Below are 19,269 nucleotides of genomic sequence, written 5' to 3'. Positions count from 1 at the left end.
TGGCTAGTGGCTACCATATTGATTAGCCTAGCTCTAAACCATTTTTAAGTGATTTCGCAACATTTAGCATAGCATATTCCTCTTTCAACTTTCAAGTCTGTAAAATAATAGTTCTAGATAAGGTCTAGAATTCTATTTTGGGAGAGCTAATTAAAGAATAAGAACATGTTGAAATACTATTCATTCAACAATTGGATTTTGAGGGCTTTTTATGTAGCCTAGGGCTGTAAATTCAGAGTTGAGTAAGACTTTCCTTGGCCCTAGTGAGTTTGCAGTAGATGAATAGTAGGAGATAGACTTATAAAAAGATTTATTGCAATATAAGGGCTAAAAACTGCAACGAGGGCATCAAAGTTATGCTAGGGAAGCAAAGAGGTGCAAAAAATTGTCTTCCTAGGAAGAGTCTGGAAAGCTTGACAGGGGAGGAGGAAATATTTCAGTTGACTTTTGAAAAATGATTTGGAATATGCTGGGCACAGAAGAGGAAAGAAAATTACAGGTGGAAGAAACAGAATGTATCTAGGTAGGAGCCATGAAGAAGTGGAAGAGGGAAACTAACATAATTTGGATATCTGCCTTATGCCACCCACCATCCTGGACAAGTGATTTTAGTGTTGAAAGGGCAAAGCATTTGAGGAACAGTAGCAAGTTCAAAGGTCTAGTTCTTAGAATGTAAGGAGCCAAGATGTATGTGAAGAGGTTGGTTTGGGCTGGATTTTGAAGGGCCTCATGTACCATACTAACAAGATGAGTATAATTTGGAAGTAGTTTTACATGGCAGTAAACCATACGTATTGGGATCAGACTATACCGTATTTGAATTTGAGCTCCATTACTTAATAACTTTGTGACTGTGAGTTACTTATGCTTCTTCAGTGGTTTTCATTTGTAAGATGAGGATAACAGTGTCCACCTTAATTTCCCAGAGAATTAAAGGAGATAAATATTAATAGAGAGCATTTTAGCACAGGACCTGGCACATAGGAAGCATTCCTTAATGATAGATACGATTGTTATTATTAAAGATGGCAATAGAGACCCAGGAAAGGTAGGGGTGTGTGTGTGTGTGTGTGTGTGTGTGTGTACTATTCAGTAATTCTGGTGAAGGTTATGGTGATCTGGCTGCAGAAACAGGCAGTAGAGAGACATTTAGAAACTTGTTGCAGAGATGGAGAAATGATGGAGTCAGATCTAAGGCAGTGAGAAGTAGAGATGGAGAGAATGACTGCAGAGGTGGAGGAGGGCATTATGTGAGGCATTTCTGAAGGGTACTGAATGAGTCTGAGTGATTGGATAGGGGTGGAGCTTGGAGAGAAGAAAGTTGCCCTAAAGTCGAGGGCTTGGGGGAGTTGGCTAAGGAGAACACGTATGATTAGAAAGTGTTCAGGGGGAAGCTGGTGATTTGGGGGAATAAGAGATAGAAATAGATTTGCAGACCATCAACAGACTGATGGTAGGTAAGCTGTGGGCAAGAAAGAGCCATTCCAGAAAAACATGTGAAGTGAGAAGAGGAAAGTGACAGGTCCCAAGGGAAATTCCTCAGTTTATGGGTTGGTCAGTTTAAAAAATTAGAAGAAAGTTCAGAGAGATAGAAGGAAGATTGGAGAGAGTGGTGTTGTGGAGGCAAAAGAAAAAGTAAATTAAGAAATCAGGGATAGTTATTGTGATAACAGGATGCATAACACACAGGATCCTATGCAGTGGCTCCATACAAGAAGTTCACTGCTTTTTGTAAAAGTCCAGTTCAGTGTGTGTGTGTGTGTGTGTGTGTGTGTGTGTGTATGTGTGTGTTTGTGTGCACTTGTGTTGAGGTAATGTTCTGCTCCAAGAAGTTACTCAGGAACCCAGGTTGATGCAACCTAACATTTTTATCCTTACTTTTTTTGGGTCACCTTGAGAATAGATCCCCTTACCAGACAACCAGGAGAGGAAAAGAACTTGGAGGAGCAAAAGGAGGAGACAAACCCCCTCCAGCATAACACCAGGCCTGAGAATAGAGCGCCACACTTCTCCGGGAAGGAACCTAATCTCTCAGCCCCACCCAACTGCAATGGAAGCTGGGAAATGTAGTCTAGCCAGGTACCTAGGAGGAAGAAGAAATAGATTTAGTAAATGGCAAGCAGTCTTTGCTATGGGAAGGTTCAGAAGTCTAGATTAAAAGAAAGTGGAACAGTAAGTGTGCAGTTTGGTAAATGGATCACTGGTGACTTCCACAAGAATATTTTAGCAGGGCCCTGTGGAGTGGCAGAGTAGAGGGCTCTGCTGATCATAAGAAGAATACAAGCCACTCTTCATACCCTTGTTCTTTCCAGGAATTACCAGGAGCTATCGTCAGCCTGAATTCTAGTCACCTGTTTGCTACAGAATGGAAAAACTAGTCACCATAGTAAAACCAAAGCTTTTTCTTTCTGCAGAGAGCCACAAAGCCTCAGCATACTGCAGTTGTTGTGGCTGTGTTCCCAGAAGCTCCAGCTTGACACATCTAGAGTCCAGAGTCTCTCTGATATCATGTGGGGATGGCAGGGACCAAGGAGCAGAAGAAGCATCTATTGCCTTAAGCGTATGCAGTATATGTGTGTACATGTATATGAGTGTGTGTATATTCTAGTGTTGTGTATATAAAGATGACATTTGCACTCTGTCCCTGTTTGGAGAGTAAAGATCTATGATCTTAGGAGAGCAAAATTTAATTCTTCATTTGCTTTTTATCCAAAACCTAAAACTGCAGATATTGTGAGGTAAATCAATGTACAGGCATTGCCATAAGAAGTGCCCTTGCATAGGCTTAACTGAAGAAAGTAATCATTACACACACACACACACACACACACACACACACACACACATGCGCGCCCCAATTTGCATGTCAAAGACTGTTACAAACCTGTAAGCAATGCTTTTGATGAGGGGCTAGTTAGGTGGTGAGAATTCTGCCCTGTTAACACATGTACTTAATCACACATTTAGCCATGCGGCTCCCAATAGGGACTTTTCCCAGCAGGATATGTAACTGACAGACTGGATTCTTTCTTATCAATTGAACAAACATTTATACAAAGCCTACTGAATCTCGAGCACCATTTTAGACCCTGAGAATTGCTGTAAAACTCCCATTATACTCTTTTCTTAGTGGATATTTGAAAGCTACATCATTAAGTGTACTTTTGCCTGTTTCAAAGTCTGTTAGTTCCATGGGAGAATCTGGAAGGGAGAGACGAATTTTTTCACGCAAAGGGATGAGGACTGTAGTTATGTTTGTGACTTGCCAAACTCTGAGAGAAGAGCTAGGCTGTCCATGTGATGCAAGTTGTTAGTTTGGGTGTTCTAAGGAGACTGGCTCTTCCAAGCTCTTTCTTCCGTGTGTCTCCCTAAACTACAAGCATAGCTGAGTCTTGAAATCACTGGGATGGTTGAGTCACTAATTTGGACTAAATGGTCCCCCCAAACCTCTGCATTATTTGAATTATAACCCACAATTCTTTAAGAATCAAATTCCTCCCAATCCGCCACTGAGTATAGAAATTCATCTGGGGCACCTGGGTGGCTCAGTCGGTTAAGTGTCCGGCTTCAGCTCAGGTCATGATCTCACAGTTCGTGAGTTCAAGCCCCATGTCGGGCTCTGTGCTGATAGCCCAGAGCCTGGAGCCTGCTTTGGATTCTGTCTCTCTCTCTCTCTCTCTCTCTCTCTCTGCCCCTCCCCTGCTCTCACTCTGTCACTGTGTCTCTCAAAAATAAATATTAAAAAAAAAAATTTAAAAAAAAGAAAAAAATTCAGCGAAAACAGAGCCAAGTAGATGGTAGATGGAAAACACATCTCAACTAAGAGATATTGTCTTCTGGTAGTAAAAAAAAAAAAGATCTATTGACATGGAGACCAGGGGGGCATGGGAGGTGGTTTTAAGGGGAAAAAAAGTGATGAAATTGAGGTCCTGGAGGACAGTAATTTCAGAGGCATCAAGCTGGGCAGGTGGAAAAAGCGAGATGGAGGAAGGGGGAGACCCAGGACCTTTTCGATGTCCTGTGTGTGCCCTTTGTGGTGTCAAACTGAAGCACTCTTCAGTTTCTCCAAAAGAAGAGTTTTTGGTAAACACAAGTCCTTTAAACTCACCTCAACCACAACCTTGCTGCACAAAAGCCCAGTTAACTTCCTCCCACAGGGCTGATGCCATCTTTCCCCTTCCAGAATGGCATGGAGGGACCTTTCACTCTCCCCGCATGAGTGAAAGGGACTCCCAAAGGCAAATGATATTTAGTTTTCACTTTTTCTAGCACTTTACAAGTTTGAGGTTTTCTACTAGAATGATTTAATATGGTTTTAAAATATCCTCCTTTTAGCTATTTGTGTCCTTTTTGGAGGTGTTAAACATGGAAGCAATTATCCTGTTCATGACAGGATTTTTTTTTTCCTTGGCTCAATAAAGCTTTGTGCTTTGTGACACCTGATGCGTAGGTAAGGAATTGGGCTTATTTTCTATTAATTCACAGTGAGTTTCTTTCCCTTAGAGAGCTAAAGGGTAGGATGTATGCTTCTCTGAGAGATAAACCACAATCTGTTAAGTGTGTAGGAGGACACTAAAAGCTAGCAAAGATTATGTTCTAGCAAAGTAAAATGTGAAAATCTTCCTTTTGCATTACCCTATAACCATGGCATAAAGGCAAAAAAAAAAAAAAAAAAAAAAAAAAAAAAAAAAAAGCTGATTAAGTGGTTTCGTGACAAATAACCTAGAAAAGGACAGTCCTTTTGGTTGAAATAATTCTGCCAGTCTAAGCTGAAGTTGATTTCAGAGTGCGTGAGCCACTGTACTTTTTAGTCGATGGGTCCGTGATTCTGAAAGGCTCAGGTTCGTACCAGTGTTCAGAAAGCTGGGGCACCGCCAACAGGGAAGATAAAATAAGCTCTTCGATTTCATCCAGAGTGTCTAATGTGTGCCAAAGGAGGGGGGGCAAATCATATTAAAAGAGAATAGGGTTTTTGTTGTTGTTTTTCTTCATAGAACAATGAGCGCACCAGAGTAGATGGTTTGTGTTCTGCCCAAACTGTGGCCATAGTTAATTGTCGTTGGGAGCATAAAACATTTTATTCTATGTGAAACTGAGGCCAACACACATTTAAAAATGCAACTTCTGGGGCGCCTGGGTGGCTCAGTCGGTTAAGCGGCCAACTTCGGCTAGGGTCATGATCCCGCGGTCCGTGAGTTCGAGCCCCGCGTCGGGCTCTGTGCTGACAGCTCAGAGCCTGGAGCCTGTTTCGGATTCTGTGTCTCCCTCTGTCTCTCTGACCCTCCCCCATTCATGCTCTGTTTCTCTCTCTCTGTCTTAAAAATAAATAAACGTTAAAAAATAAAAATGCAACTTCTTTCTTCATTTTCAGATGCTAGCAAGAAAATAGACATTTAAAAAGTTGCCTAGCAGAACTGACACTCCCCAGAGGTCAATAAGTCTCATCCCAGAGCTGGAGGTGGATAGAGACGGCAGGTCAGAAGTGGTTTGCAGAACCCAATGAGCCTTTGTGAAACATGAGAAATATTCACGGGTAGTTAAAGTTGATATGAAAAAGTCAATTATCACAACCTCATGGTCATAACTTTTATAAAGGATTTTCTGTGGGGCAGCCATTTTCCTAAGTCCTTCATGGACGTTATCTCCGACATCTATCAAATTGGTGATCATCTCTGTTTGCAAGATGAGAAACTCAAGGTAAAGAGGGGTTAAGTAATGTTCTGAGGGGAATAGTGCTCATAAAATAGGGGAGGAGAGGCCCTGAGAACACTGAGATTCGAATTCAGGAAATCTTGAGTTGCAAGGCTGTGGTCTCAACCACTGTGCATCAATGCATCCAGAAATCCTTTTATGATTAAGACCATTGGAGGAGCCAAAGTCTTATTGGCTTATGTGGATGCTGATGACAATATAGTGCTATGTAGGAAACAATGAAATAGGTAAAATTTGCTTCTGGTTCTCATTCACTTTCTCTTTATTCCCCCTCCACGAACCCTGCTTGTTCTAACCCCATTCCATATTGCAAACTCCTTATTTCATTTCTATAGGGTTTTTTTTCTAGAAGGGATTACTGTTGGAAATAGATTATATTAGTTTATAAAGTCTTCAGAAGTCACTCCTTTATGGGGTCTTCGCATTTTAATAGGAAATGTTCAAGGAATAAAAAGTTTTTAAGACACCTAGGGACCATTTCTAAAAATGATGCTTCGGTTTCCATTTCAGGTTAGTGGAGATGGTATTTTTCAGGCTGGGGGCTCTGTCTGAGGCTCTCAAAAAATACTATGGAAGGGAAGATGGCAACCTTCTTGTCTCCTGGAAAGAAACTGTAAAGAAATGGGAAGACAGAGTTAAAGGAAGGAGAAAACATCATGGGGATGGGGAAGTATCCAAAAAGGAGGAGATAATGAAGTGCTGAGTTCAAATTCCACTCCTGCCAGTTTCTAGCCATGTGACTATGGGCACATGGTTGAAAGTCTCCTATATAAGACTATTTAATAGAGGGGCGCCTGGGTTGCCCAGTTGGTTAAGCAGCCGGCTCTTGATTTGGGCTCAGGTCATGATCTCGCAGTTCATGAGTTTGAGCCCTGCAGAGGCTGCTTGGGATTCTCTGTTTCCCTCTCTCTCTGCCCCTCCCCCCTCTCTCAAAATAAATAAACAAACATTAAAAAAATAGTTAATAGAATTTGAGGATTAAGTAAGATAATGATTGAAAAAGGCAGCAACTAAATGCATGCTGATCATCAGGATGTCTTCAGCTAATGTTGATGTCCTTCCCTTCCCCTGCCATGCTGTGTATTATATTTGGGTGGGGCTGATCAAGAAGGGAAATGCTAAAGATTAGTGGAGGAGAACTGTCTAAAAGAAAAAGAGACTAAGCTGTGAAATACTGATTCTTTGATGTGAACCAATCTTGTCGCATGCATTCACTCATTCATTCAATAGACACTTATTGATTCCTTCTGCAATTCTCTTGTATTTTAAGCTTAGCCTCACTTGGGTCAGCTCTATACAGCATTTAGAAATGCTGATTTTGCAGCATCATGTCTTCACACATCCAGAATCCAATAAACCAAGGCAACTTAAAGCATTAGGCGTTGCTGGTGTCTCTCTTGGTCCTTCTTCAGATATAGTTTCCAAAGAGGACTTCAAAATGTTAAATACCATTTTAGTTGACACATTATCCTGGAGCACTCTGATCAGAACACCTTATTTAATCAGCAGATCTGCTACAAACCACTGGCCATTGCTCTCTTTGGTAGATGTACACTTGTGGCGGGGAAAATATCAAAATATGGTCATTGTTTACCTACTTACAAAACTCCACAGCTCCTGAGTTAGCCACAGCAGTTGAAGCCACATAGATGATGTAAACTATTGGATTATTAAGAGCTTCCCTGGATTTTAATTGAGGATCATGAGTTATATTCTTGTTCTTCAACTAAGACCATGTACAACATAGATGCCTGATGCCTCTGGCCCTTGAGTTATATACTGAACAGGCCAAGAAGGATAGATCTTAATCAGGACTAACTTCAAAGCTGTAAAGAGATGACTTTAGTCATCCTGTCATGGCACTATGCTACTGGTGGTTTGTACCCAAGCATTCCTTGAACCTCCAGCCTCATCAGCCTGCACATACAAATAAGGGAATGGTGATGTTAATTCTTGAATTTTCCTGGCCTTATAGTTCTCTCACCACCAAACTGCTGGGTCTCCCCAGCCAAATTCTCCCACTTCCTCACAGTCGGGAGGTCTGTTTCACACGTGTTCAGGGAGACGTTTGCACCCCAATGGGTGCAAACTGCTTCACTGGCTCTGCTCAGCACTGGCTGTGCTAGTTATCCCTGCTCTTTGTGAAGAATGATGCTCTCTATAGAACATTCTACCCTGGGTCTTCCCAGTATGACACCCGATGCCCTGTTCTAGCCAGGCTTCACCAAACTGCCAGAGTGTGTTTCACATAGAAAAAGAGAGAATCTTCCCCTCACTCTCTCCCCCATCTGTCACCTGGGCCCCGAGCGAGAACTGCCTGACAGACAAGTAAATATCTTCTTCAGATTATGCCTATCACCCCTCCACCTTCCCCATTTGCCACCTGGGGTGATGTCAAGGACTGCAGGAGAACCATATCATCCCCTCTATTTTTGCCAACTCTGCCCTCTTTCCCCCAGGTCTCTATGAACCAACTTTCCTTCTCCTTCAGCCAAAAACCAAAAGCCTTTATGGGTATTCCCCTAGGCATATCTACGCCCTATGGGTGGGTCACTGCCTCATCGTCCCAGTCTCTATTTAGGCTGGGCCAGGTCCACAGTGCTACTCATTCATGAAGTTTTCCGGTTTCAGTGAGCTCATAAACACAAGAAAACTGAGGATCTGATGATAGTTGGAGCCATCAGCCAGTGTAGATGATCAACACGAGGACTAACCCTCTCCCATCCTGTAAAGGGAGTCAGAGTAGCAAACAGAAGAACTGCTCTGGGGGAGCTTACTCACTCATTTCATCATGATTATATATTGAGCGAAGTGGAGCCCAACAAGGAGAAAGTATTTGGCCTAGACGTCATTTGTACCTGGAGCTGAAAGGAAGGTATTCATTTCTGTGGGTTTCAACCCAAGACAGAGGTTTAGTCTTTGACTTTAAGTTCTGCCAGGGCAGGAGAAAGGCAGGGAGTCGTGGAATCCAGATAGAGAGATAGGCACACCACCCTCATAACTTCAGAGGAGACAGGGAGACAGACAACATGGGTAGTGAGGTAGCTCTTTGTTCAACAGTGCACCATGGTTTAGTGACCAGGATCCTCAGAGCTAGCTGTCCAATAAGAAGACACTATTTTATCCATGACCTCAGAGCCTCTTACCTTTTTACTTGAAACAGGACCTCCAGTCATTCATTCTGGAATCAAAGACCTCAAGGTCTTGAAAACGACCCAATCTGGATTTGAAGGATTCATCAAGGACCAGTTCACCACCCTCCCCGAGGTGAAGGACAGGTGTTTTGCCACCCAAGTGTACTGCAAGTGGCGCTATCATCAGTACAGAGACGTGGACTTTGATACTACCTGGTAGGAGTGTGTGCTAAGGCCTGGCGCTGGCTATGCTCTCTTCCCGTTACTAAACCTACGTGGAAATCTTAGCTGCTATTAGCTAAAATGACCTTGAATGGACCACCTAAATTCCCTGACCTTTTGGTTTTTCATCGATTATATCAGTATTTCTCAAACATTTACTGTGTGTCGGAATTCCCTGGGGGGCTTAGTAGAAGGCAGATTACTGGACATAACTCCAGAGGTTCTGATTCTGTAGGCCTGGGGTGGGGCCTGAGAACTTGCACCTCTAATAAACTCCCAGCTGCTGCTGCTGCTGCTGGACCAGGAACCACACTTTAAGAACCACCATATCAGGTGAGGATAATGATATTCGGCTTTACTACCTCACGGTAGATACAGAGAGGGCTAAATGAGGGTGACCAACGCATCCAATTTTTCAAGGGCTTTTCTGATTTTAACACTGAAAAGTCCCACGCCCTGGAAAACCCTTTGATTCGTAGGCAAACTGGGACAGTTGGTCACTCTAGGCTAAACTCGAAATGAGATGATGTTTACAAAAGCAGTTTATAAATGATAAATGTGTTAACAACATAAAGGTACGCCTATCATTATAATATCCTTGGCAAGCAGGAATTAGGCCTCTGGACTCTGAGTTTGCTTTTTGACCAGGCATCTCATTCCTCTGCTGAAGTTCTCATTGCTAGAAACTGCTACTTTCTGATGAGCTAGTATCTGCCCCCTGGTAGCTTCTTCCCAGTGGTATAGTTCTGCTCTACTCCTTTTATTATGTGATGTGTCTGAAAATACTTACAGAGAACTTCACCTCAATCTTCTTTTTCCCGCGTGTTCCCCATTGGCAGCAGGCTGATGTATTTCTGTTAGAGCACAAAATTGAACATGGCAGAGTCAGGGTCTTAGTTGGGCCACCCACTCAGGAAAGGAACTTAGTGTGGATCATATAACTTTCAAGATTCCTCACGTCTAAACTGGGGATAATAATAGCACCTGCCTCAGGATATTGAGAGAATTCAATGAAGCAATCATATAAAACCCAAAGCACAGAGCCTGGCACAGAACAAAACCCCTAAAAACATAATAATTCAAGGAACTGGCCAGTCTGAGCAGTAAGAGGGTTGGAGTACTTGGAGGTCCTCTTCATAAGTTCATCAAATGTGATGGAGATTTACCCTGGAATGCCCAGTGGGCCCTAGTTCCAGATGATGAAGATAGCCTAGTGACACTCAATACCTTTGTTGAATAGGGTGTGTGTGTGTGTGTGTGTGTGTGTGTGTGCACGCGCGCACATGTGTGGGTAAAAAAAAGGGGAAGTGAGGTGTTTTTTAGGGGGCATTACCAGATATTAATCTCTTCTTTTTTTAAAAAAAATTTTTAACGTTTATTTATTTTTGAGACAGAGAGAGACAGAGCATGAACGGGGGAGGGTCAGAGAGAGAGGGAGACACAGAATCTGAAACAGGCTCCAGGCTCTGAGCTGTCAGCACAGAGCCCGACGCGGGGCTCGAACTCACGGACCGCGAGATCATGACCCGAGCCGAAGTCGGCCGCTTAACTGACTGAGCCACCCAGGTGCTCCGATATTAATCTCTTCCAAAACCAGCAATAAAATTGTTTACTGCAGGGAGAGAAGGTCACCGCTTCTTAGCTTTATAATGCACTCCTAAAAGGCCACCCTATGAGTCCTTAGTTGTTTTTTCTGTGTTTTAGGGATACTGTTCGGGATATTGTCCTGGAGAAATTTGCTGGACCCTATGACAAAGGCGAGTACTCGCCCTCTGTCCAGAAGACCCTCTATGACATCCAGGTGCACTCTTTGAGCCGGGTTCCTGAGGTATGTTTTGTCACTTGCCATTCTGAAGACTGAGAGAACTTGTTGTGTCTCCTGTCAGCTCTGACAGAAGAGTTGAGAGTTAAAATAAGACAGTGGAAGACACATGAAAAATGACATCTGTTGTTGTTCAAAAGCTTGTTATAGCAAGTGAGAAGAGAGCAAAAAATGGAAAAATCTGTCCAACCTGAAAACATGGGCCATTGCTGTAGTTCTTTAGTTAGTCGAAAATTCTTTGGGTCCTTACAACCTGCCACAATTTAAGCCTCATATCAGGACTCTAATGCCTTGAAGGAGGGATAATTCGGCCAAGAGTCTATGTTTCAGGATAGCCGGAGAATGAAGGATAGATGCAGACAGATTCCATTCATCCATCCATCTGATGTTATTGAGTAGTTATTATATCTCTGTCAGCACATGAAGAATACAAAGATAAATTAGTGTGCCTACCCTTAAAGGGTTCATCATTTGGTAAAAGAAGACAATAAGTAAACTAACGATCCAGTAAAGCATAAAGCATTATAGAAATACAGAGAAAGGCACCTAACTCAGGTATGGAAGATTGGGCCAGCCAGGCTTTATGGAGGGAGAGGTGTTTGAGTTGAGTCTTAAGGGTCAAGTAGGGGTTGGTTATCTGAGTTCACACTCAAGGGTGAGGGAGCATGGTAGGTATAAGACAGGAGCAGCATGGAATAATCATTTGCTGTTGAGGTTTTGGCATATGTGAAGTGCCAGGAATGAACATCTTTCCATGTGCCTAAGGATGAGGCAGAAATCAGACCAGGAGGATCTTTGTGAGTTTGTTTATAGTCTGTATTTTATTTTCAAAGCTCTTAGGAGCCACGGAGGGGTTTAACCAAGGTGTAGCACTACTGAATTTGCACTCTAGAAAGATCACTTTAAAAGAAGGGTGGTAAATTAAAAGGACAGCAGACCACAGATGAGGAGACCTGCAGGGAGGCTATTGGGAGGCAGAAATCTGGCAAAGAGGGTCTGAAGTAAGTAAAGCCATGATGGGTGGAGAAAAAGAGTATCAGTCTCAGACATGGGCAAGAGGGATCCTGCCATGACGTGGAACTTTCCAGGATGTTTTCTGGCTATCCTTTCTCCACTGGATGAAGAGTCAGTGGGGCCAAGGCAACAAATCCTTCACAGGGGCACACATCCCTTTACAGTTTCTCTGGATACCTGCACCCCAGAATTAACTGCCCAAAGAACCCTGAGACCACTTTTAGAACCTGTGCAATCCTCTTCCCCAGATCCACCCTCCGGAGGCAGATCATGCCATCAGTGTGTATACCCTTGGGCCTGCGAGTGGGCAAGGGGGTGGAAACTGCTTACAAACACTCAAGCTAGCATGTCCACATGAGGCCAAGAGAGAGGAAGGGATGGGCCAGGGGCTGGGGTCTGGCTCTTCCCACACTACAACATCCTACATTGCAAGCAGTCAGAGAAATTTCAATTAGGTTCTGGCTTTCCAGGCTGTTATGAAGGTATATTTGTCAAGTAAGAAGGATAGAACATATTTCACTTAAAAATTTCTTGCTTGGGGGCGTTTGGGTGGCTCAGTTGGTTAAAGGCCAGACTCCTGGTTGTGGCTTAGGTCATGATCTCATGGTTCATGAGTTTGAGCCCCACATAGAGCTCTGCACGAACAGTGCAGAGCCCGCTTGGGATCCTCTCCCTCTCCCTCTGCCCCCTCCCTGCAAAAAAACCAAAATGTTGCTTGCCTGATTCATAACTTTAAACATCTGGCATGTGGGCCTCCAATTGTACTTTTACCCCAGGGTCTGTAAATGTTCAGGATAGGCTAGAGAGGAGGAAACAGACTGAGGAAGAATTTAGGAGGTTGACTGGCCACCACCAGGAGGCCAGTTAATATACTGAAGTTCTCACTGTTTTCTGACCCAAGGAACGCTTACTTTTCTGAAAACCGATTTTGTACTTGGAGGGGGGAAGAATGCGTCCACCATCTAATAATGGGACTAGCAGGAGACAATTGTGTCACGCAGTAGAGGAACATCAGAAAGTGTCTCAGAGACGGAGGTGGAACTTGAGTAAGGGACTCACAGGCAGTTGGGTTACTGGGGAGGAGTGACAGAGAGATAGATTCACAGTTGCCCAATGTGATCCATATTACTTTGGATTCCAGATAGAAGATATGGAAATCAGCCTGCCAAACATTCACTACTTTAATATTGACATGTCCAAAATGGGATTGATCAACAAAGAAGAGGTAAGAGAACTTTAAAAATATTTAAAGAACGCCTACCCTCCTACCCCTGCACCCTTACCTGTCTTTTTAAAATTGGGATGATAATATCACCAACCAAAACTCTTAACAGCTGTTGCTTTTGGAATATTTATAGTTGCCACTGATTAGAGTCCTCTTAGATTCGGGGCCTTTCAAAACCTGGGGCTGGAATGCTTTAGAGGTGGATGAATGATTATGGAGGAGGGTTGGAAGCTAGAGAGATTAAAAGACAAAGAAAGAACAGAGTGTGCCAGAGGAGACAGCTCGGAGATGTACTTCGAAAAGTGCCACACAGGGTCACAGCTTTGTTATTCTTCCATCATGAGGCAATAAAGAGAAAAAAAAAGATTCTATTTCCCTTTTCTTTCATCATCTTTAACTTTTGACTAAGTAGTCAATTTAAGTAGCATATAAACAGAAAATGTAAACAGAAAGAAAGAAAGACTGTTTCCAACTGTAATTATAGAAAGCAAGATGAGGGGGTGCCTGGGTGGCTCAGTCGTTACACATCTGACCCTTGATTTTGTCTCAGGTCTCATGGTTTGTGAAGCTCTGCACTGATGGCATGGAGCTTGCTTGGGATTCCTTCTCTGCCCCTACCTCACTCGCATGCTCTCTCTTTCAAAAATAAATAAACAGAAAGAAAGGAAGAAAGAAAGAAAGAAAGAAAGAAAGAAAGAAAGAAAGAAAGAAAGAAAGAAAGAAAGAGGGAGGGAAGGAAGGAAGGAGAGAAAGAAAGAAAGACAGACGAGGAAATGCACTTTTTGGAAGGAAACCTTGTTTTGGAAAAACACCCTGACTTGTTTTAAGCCATGGCAGAAGGTTAAACCAAGTGTGTCTGACTAGACAGCCTGAAGTAGTGTGTCCTGGGAGATTGGAACTGTCCTTCCCCTCTTGAGCCATTTTCAGAATGGTAGGATTTCTCTATTCCTGTTTCTGTCCTGCAAATTATGTTAATGGGCTCCATCGGGCTGTGCTACCACAGCTGTAGGTGGAGGCTGGGGAACAGCACTGGGAAACAAAGGCTTAGGCGCCTGGGATAGCTTCTAGAGAACTGTGAATCACAGACGAGAGCAACATTGATCCCAGGTGCTGTTCATTCAACTGAACAGGGAGGCAGCATCGTTTATGTCACTGGAAGGAAAGGATGTCGATTACCAGAATACCATTAATTAGAATTAAAGCCCTTTAAAATCATTACCTTCTAAAGGGCAAGAGAGGGACCTGAAAGTAATCTTGGCCATGTCGACCAAAGGTAAAACAAATGGGCCCCAAACAGAAAAGGGTCAAGCTCATGACTGGAGCAGTGCTCAGCTGAGGAACCAGCAAAGAAATGAGGTCTCCTCAGGGCCCCCAAACACCTGTGACCTGCACTGATCCCAGCTCAAAGACGTGTCGCAGGGCTTGCCAGGTGTGTCCCTATATCCAAGAAGTCAGACTTGCAGCTTCCTCAGCTCCCACCCGAAGCCTGCGTGGGGGCCCCGAGACGGGAAGGCCCAGATCCTTGGGGCCAGGGGTCCGCGTGAAGGCACCTGAGAAGCCACACAAGTTGTCCTGACTCTGTGTCTGTGCTTTGGGGTTGGGGGGTGGGAGCTGCTCTCAGGCCCTCAGCCAGCAGGCGTGTACAGAGTGAGGGCAACACATGAGAAGCAGGGAGTCAGGACGCACTGACAACAGCAGAGAAGTGACAAATGACAGGGTGGGAAGACAGAACATCTCTAAATTTACAGCTGTCTGAAACCACTTAGTATTGGGCTAACAGCCCTGAGGACCCCAGATGTTCCTGAAGGCGTGGTATGATCGCATTGGACATTGATAGGTGTTCAAAGTGAATTCTCAAGCAAACGCCAAATTATGTTCACCACATTCTGTTTAAAAAGCAGAGATAGGAGGAGAGAAAGAAAGAAACAAACAATGCATTTGAGAAACATTTATATCCCAGTGATTAAAATCTTTCAAACACTCTTAAATTTTCTGGACAATCAACTCATCCCTCCACTATTGCCAGAAAAATAAAGCACTGCCCTGCTTCAAATAACTTGACTTTAGTGCATATATGTTTTCCTATTTAGTGAGTTGTTGTTTTGGTTTTGATTTAATATTGATTCATAGAAAACAGAAGGGGTCTATTTTAATGCTTCTGAAGTTGCCATGTGGCTTTTCTACAGGTCTTGCTACCATCAGACAATCCCTATGGCAGAATTACTGGAACCGTCAAGAGGAAGCTGACTTCGAAGCTGTGACAAAGTAGCTACCATCGCCAGGAGCCTACTCTCAATTGAGGATTTCCTTCAGCCTCTTGTGATGCTGGAAATCATAGCATGTAACCATGCAAATTTTCAAACTAGTATGTTGATTTATAGTGTTAATTTTCCTCCTGTATGAAAGAATTCTTCTGCTCCTAGCTCAGCAAGGTGTTTTGTGATTAGTAATTATAACATGCTTTATGGATGCAGTTTACTTTACAAATGCTACACGGTATCAGAACAGTCATAAATCAAGATTTCTTTTTAGTTGTCTTGTGCCTTCCTATCTTTGAGAAGCTTTAGAACCAATTCACTAAGAAAATAATCATGAATTAATGGATGTGTCATATCAATTACTTTGCGCACAAGTTCAAAAGTAAGCACTGTTTTCATCCTACTGATGCAAAAACTGCTTTTGGGCAATGCAGAAAATATAACAACAAAATCATCTTTTGAAAACTTTCACCATTGTGACTTCCATTAGACTGAATATTTGGATTTCTAAGAATGCTCTAGCATATGTATCACTGGGAATTTATTTATACTCTAAAAATACTTTTATAATCTTAATGTATTGGTTTTATGACTTTTACAACTCTTAGAGAATATATAGTACACACTGAAAAAAAGTATGACTTATTTTTCTTTGAATAAGGTCTCACTTTGGCACAAAGAACCCATCTAATAAGTGCTGAGTCAATATACCAATCAATGAATATACATATAGAAAGAAGACGACACTCCATACAAATATCAGTGATGATGATTTCTAGATTGTGGGATTAGGAGTGATTTTTATTTTTTGCCATGTGCTTTTCTGAATCTTCCATATCTGAACATTTATTACTTTTATAATCAGAGAAATAAATATAATTGATGATTTAAAGATATATACAGACTTGACTGGTGATTATCTTTATATCAGTTGAGTAACACTATATATATATGTTATATATATATATACTATAGATAATATACATATATGGTATATATCATATACCATAGAGCTTCATAAACTATAATTAAACTGTAATTTTAGAAACCCATGATGAAAACCTGTCCACATGAACATGGAACCTTCTTCCATTTAAAAAATCTACATTTATTAACTTTTTTAAATCTCCATTTTTAATAAATGCTTACATATAAGTACTTAGTATTATTTGATAATTCTGCTTCATTCCCCTTTGTAATACTACATAAGCTAGCATGGGATAGTGTTTAATTTCACAAACTCACTTAAATCCTGGATCTACTTCTTTCTAGCTATATGATAAGTATCCTCATCTGTAAAATAGAGGTGAAATAGAATCTAACTCAGAGGTATTTCAAGCATCAAATGGGTTAATGTTTGTAAAGTGCTGTGATAATGTTTATGGCTGACACACAGAAAATTCTGTACGGGGCACCTGGGTGGTTCAGTTGGTTGAAAGTCAGCTCAGGTCATGATCTCACGGTTTGTGAGATGGCTCTGTGCTGAGAGCATGGAGCCTGCTTGGGATTCTCTCCCTTTCTCTTTGCCCCTCCTATGCACTCTCTCTCTCTCTCTCAAAATAAATAAATATTTTTTTAAAAAAAAAGAAATTTCTGTATGTGTTTGTTAAATGAAATATCTTGCCTTCTTTTCGTGTATTAGACCCAAGTAGAAAATCTTCTTTGGACTTTATGAGTGAGGTGAGAGATGGGAGGCCGGAGAGCAGCAAGCCCTAGAAAATGCTGGAAACCCCACACAAGCTAGTGCCTGCTGGGAAAGAACACGAGATAAGCAGGATGAAATAATATGATAAGGAAAGTTTTGTGCCACACTGAATACTCATGTTACAAAATGGGCTTCTATATCATGTCACTTGGGTGGCCAAATTGCTTAGTACATTTTATTCCTCTGCTGATTTGATAATCCTGTTTAAAGAGGAATTTAGAATTTAACATGATTTTTTCTAATAACAAACAAACAACAAAAAACGTAGGCCCTCCTTACTAGCTATTACCTTGGTCAGGAAAGTTTTAGAAACACTGTATTTGCTTCAGAGAAAAAATTGATGTTAGAGCAGAATCGTTAGACATTGTGCCCCGTTTTGAACATACATGCATTGTGCTTCTCCTGAGTCTTAAAACATTTATTGTAGTCGATTGCAAATGAGCTATTGGATGTTGTATCCCAGGTGTTATTTCCCAGGCAGGAGAGCCTGGAGTCTGAAATTTTCAAGGGCCAGAATCCTATTTTGTGAAGAATGTTTTCTTGTGCTTAAAATTGTAAATTATGCTGAAAAACAGGCTTTGGGTTTCACCCGGTTTTGTCAGTGCTGGCAGATGTGCAGGCCAGCCTGAACTACAAACACCGGCCAGGTAATTTGTATCAAAACATTTTGTAATTTTGTTATAGAAGGCTACAGGCTCTCTGTTCCAGTTTTTCTGGGAACCCACTTGCTCTACAGTGCTTTCTCTTCCCTTCCCCCCATCCTTACCCCCGCCCCATCTCAAGTACTTTCCTGGGGGAATAAAGCAGGTGACTCCAGCCCATTTGCTGCCTGGAGGCAGTTTGCCTGGCACCCAACAGAGCAGCTGTCATCTGGGGCTTGTGGTTTCAGCAGCCAAAATTCTAAGACTTAGTCGAAATCCTCTAAATTTCATCTCAGAACTTTCATTGAAACAGCCTCAGAAAATGCATTCCATTCCTTTTCCTTTTTAGTCAGACTTAAGTTCACACCTTTCTTCCCCTTTAGTAACCTGCTTTTTCTCCCTTTGTTCTCAATACAATAGAAATCACTCTTTGGAAACAGTGTTTTTACTTGTTTGTTATTGAAACAGAATTTAGCTTTTTCAACCACGTGCAAAGATTTAACTACAGAAATCTGAACTTCTTTCTAACCTCCTAGGCCTCTGTTCAGAAAGAGCATTGATTTTTTTTTTTCCCTCCAGACTAGGGACTGGATGGACTTTGCCTTTTGGAGTCTCCTTTGCAAAACGTTTGTTTAACTTCTGCTTCCTTAGCTGCATTTTGGAGGAAACCAAAGCTTCTTTCTAAAGTCATGGATTTCAAGCCTTCTAACTCACTGGGTTCTTCCTGCTTCCAAATAATGGAAACTTATTCTCTTTGAATTTTTCATAGTCTTTGTTCCCATTTCTGTCAGAGTGCAGCTGCCTTTTGTTCTTCCATTTGCCTGGGCTCTTTTTCAGGAATTCTTAAGGTTTTTAGATTCTATGGATATCCCATTGAGAAAGAATGGCTATGGACCTTCTTCCCAGCAAAGGGCTCATTCATGCCTCTACAAGGACCTCAATATCTGCCAAGGAGGTCATCTACACTCAATCCTTAAAGTGTAAAAGATTCCATTGGAAATTTACACATAAGGAATATATTCAAATAAACTTGGAAGGAAGGTACACTGATTCCCTTGTATGAGAAAGGGAAAACAGTGTGTTTAGGATAAAAGAGAAGGACCCCAGATATATAGGGGAAAAGACATTGTAGGACATGACAGTGTTGTGGGTTTTACTTGAATGGTGGAGGGAGCGGTGACACATGTAACTCAAATTATTTGATTCTTAGAAAATCATAGAAATTGAATGCTGAATAAACTTCCGGTTGGATTTGTTTATTTTACATAGGAGGCAATTGAACCAACAGAAGTTAAGAGACTGTTACAGGGTTTTACAGAAAAGTCAGCAACAGATCAGAACCCAGGTCTGCTAACCCGTAGTCCAGGGTCCCTTTCCTCCTCCAATGTGGATCCATAGCTTCAAAGTTTTCCTTTTTAACTCTGTGTAAATTAGGCTAATGTTAACTTACTCCGCATTCTGCGTGCACACCATACAGAAGGTTGATGAATAACCTACAGACATTAGGGTAGCTAGGAGAAGTCACCTTAGCATTAA

The 19,269-nt window shown here is 42.0% G+C and overlaps 1 protein-coding gene across 3 annotated transcripts in view; it reads left to right on the top strand.

Moving 5' to 3' along the window:
• The window catches only part of LOC112848422 (uricase), an 85,889-nt gene extending 69,606 nt beyond the window's left edge, over window positions 1–16,283 (top strand). For all 3 annotated transcript variants that reach the window (XM_086717414.1, XM_086717415.1, XM_025912145.2), the window contains exons 5-8: window positions 8,876–9,062; window positions 10,773–10,896; window positions 13,046–13,129; window positions 15,316–16,283. In XM_086717414.1, coding sequence (XP_086573540.1) covers window positions 8,876–9,062; window positions 10,773–10,896; window positions 13,046–13,129; window positions 15,316–15,390 — 470 coding nt within the window. In that variant the 3' untranslated portion in view covers window positions 15,391–16,283. The remainder of the gene's footprint in view (window positions 1–8,875; window positions 9,063–10,772; window positions 10,897–13,045; window positions 13,130–15,315) is intronic.
• Window positions 16,284–19,269: the final 2,986 nt, after the last annotated feature.

This window comes from Puma concolor, chromosome C1 (genome assembly GCF_028749965.1).
Source record: "Puma concolor isolate L17-30 chromosome C1, mPumCon1.1.hap2, whole genome shotgun sequence".
NCBI classification, from domain to species: domain Eukaryota; kingdom Metazoa; phylum Chordata; class Mammalia; order Carnivora; family Felidae; genus Puma; species Puma concolor.
This window is presented reverse-complemented; position numbering and strand designations above follow the sequence as displayed.